The sequence below is a fragment of the Cynoglossus semilaevis genome, chromosome 10 (genome assembly GCF_000523025.1).
Source record: "Cynoglossus semilaevis isolate Cse_v1.0 chromosome 10, Cse_v1.0, whole genome shotgun sequence".
Taxonomy (NCBI): Eukaryota; Metazoa; Chordata; class Actinopteri; order Pleuronectiformes; family Cynoglossidae; genus Cynoglossus; species Cynoglossus semilaevis.
In genome coordinates, this window is record NC_024316.1 from 19,365,427 (window position 1) to 19,367,753 (window position 2,327).

General features: G+C 51.7%; 1 protein-coding gene across 1 annotated transcript in view; it reads right to left on the reverse strand.

Annotated features, from left to right (window-relative positions):
• Window positions 1-2,327, reverse strand: part of LOC103385543 (sodium- and chloride-dependent creatine transporter 1) — a 14,752-nt gene that overhangs the window by 1,744 nt on the left and 10,681 nt on the right. Inside the window, exons 9-15 of the mRNA XM_008319473.3 lie at window positions 1,763-1,887; window positions 1,548-1,660; window positions 1,311-1,448; window positions 772-874; window positions 597-697; window positions 334-504; window positions 7-116 (exon numbers count right to left, since the gene is read on the reverse strand). Coding sequence (XP_008317695.1) covers window positions 7-116; window positions 334-504; window positions 597-697; window positions 772-874; window positions 1,311-1,448; window positions 1,548-1,660; window positions 1,763-1,887 — 861 coding nt within the window. The remainder of the gene's footprint in view (window positions 1-6; window positions 117-333; window positions 505-596; window positions 698-771; window positions 875-1,310; window positions 1,449-1,547; window positions 1,661-1,762; window positions 1,888-2,327) is intronic.

Here is a 2,327-nt window from a genome sequence, read left to right on the forward strand (position 1 = left end):
TCAAACAGCAGCATGCTCTTGGTTTCAGCAGGGGGCAGTAGTTTGGCCTCACTCTCTGGGGCCAGGTACTCCAGGTGGTGCCTGCCCCAGACTGGGGTAGTTAGGTGCTGCCATCGCTGCACACAGGACAAAGACAAGGACACGAAGGTTGACGGCAGGAAGGTACAAAAAACAGTACGTCTGTGTGGCGCCACCTGTGGCAGCTTCATGAATATATTCCAGATTAATTCATCATTATTTTCACAGGGTGGCCATATTAACCAGGTCGTTATTGATGACTGTAACAGGACGTAGTCCACACGTGTGTGTGCACGTGCACGTGGAGCCACTCACCTCCCTCAAAGATCCTTTGCAGCGCAGTAGTTTGTAGATGGCAGTGACGGGGATACAGAGCATGGAGGACAGAGCCAGGGCCCAGCCAAGGGCCTCGCCCCACAGAGGGTAGGTGTAGACGGTGTTGTAGGTCAGGGGCTTGTAGTTCACCACGTGGAACATGAACACTCCCTGAAGAACCAGAAAACACAAGAGACATGAAGACCTCCAGAAACAAACAGAACCAGGACCAGGACCAGGACCAGGACCAGGACTAGACCCACCACACAGACTATAGGTGTGATGTAGGACCAGCACCACTTCATGTAAGGGAGGGGCTGGTAGCCAATCATACGAGCCACGTCGTCCATGAAGCGATCAGCGCCTGCAGGGATAACAGTCATGGTTAGTGTGTGTCTGTGTGTGTGTGTGCACGTGTGTGTGTGTGTGTGTTCTCACCGTCAACCCATGCAATCACCACACACTCCCAGAAGGCCTGCCACAGGAGGGTGATGCCACTGGCCGAGTAGTAGTCGAACAACTGGAAGACATACATCCCCCCCTGACAGAGGGAGAGAGAGAGGGGAGGGAGGGGGGGGGGCATTTTATAAAGTTTCACTGTAACCTGAGGGGGGTGGTAGAGAGACACACACACAGAGAACGAGAGAGGAAGTTCATCTGAAGTTCCTGGAGGAGGAGCTGTTTGTTGTGACTCGTCACAGAACCCTGTGGTTCTCCTTTTTGGTTTTTATTCAAAAAACAGACGACGTGACGCCTGACCACACTACCCCCCCACCCCACACACACACATACCACTGTTGTTTTACTGACCACATATATGATGGTGTCAGCTGACCTCTGGTCTGACCTCAGAGGCGGGGTCATGCTCAGGTCAGTCCGTCTGAACTCCTAATAATCACCTTTCATTTTCTTTTCATTTGTTGTGTTAAATGCGCTGACCGCTCAGTGACCCGTGTGCTGCGTTAACGACCTCGTACCTCTGTGACCATGGACATGTCGATGAGGAAGCAGATGACGCAGCAGATGGCTGCCACCACCTCTCGGCGCAGAGAGCGAACTGATTTAGCAGGAATCATGTCCATGATTCCCGTGATCAAACCCTCCACTCCTACAAACTGACGAGAGAGAGGAGTGTGAGAAGGAGACAGCGCCACCTACAGGAAACAACAGCAGAGGAATGTAGGGGGAAAAAAAACAACAGTCCTGACCCATACCTGGCTGTCCAGGCCCAGAATGAGCAGCATGAAGAAGAACAGCGCCGCCCAGAGGGGAGCCAGGGGCATCAGAGTCACGGCCTTGGGGTAAGCGATGAAGGCCAAGCCTGGACCTGCGGAGTAGAGACAGAGGCAGCACCAAGGCTGAGAACCACAGCTTGGACTTCACCGTATCATCCAACTTTAACCAGGTGGGGGTGTAGACGAACTCCTACCGCTCTCTGCCACCTTGCTGATGTCCACTCCCTGCTCTGCTGCCATGAAGCCCAGAACAGAGAAGACCACGAAGCCTGCAAAGAAGCTGGTTCCACTGTTGATGAGAGCCAGGACGAAGGCGTCCCTGCAGAGAGGAGCGACTCAGACGTCAGCCTCACACTTCAGTATATTTGTACCAGTTAGTAATACTAGTTGTACTTTTATATAAATGCATCACCTGATGTTCCAATAACTTTGTCGTTGAACAAGTTCTACGACGGTTCCTGGGTTCTGTACAGAACTGTGTCCAAGTTCAGGAGCAGAACCAGGAACCTGGTCTCGTCAACACTGAGCTCCACAAGGTACTGAGTTTAAAAAAATATTTTTTTATAAACCATCAACCACGAAATGGGGGGGGGGGCCCCCCCCCCCCCCCCCCCCATCACAGCTTCAGGGACTAGAAACCACATTTAAAAACACTTCAATTCATAAACACATTGTCCTGAAACAAAGTTGTAGACTAAAACTACAGTACTGACTGTAGACTGCAGTACTGACTGTAGACTGCAGTACTGACTGTAGACT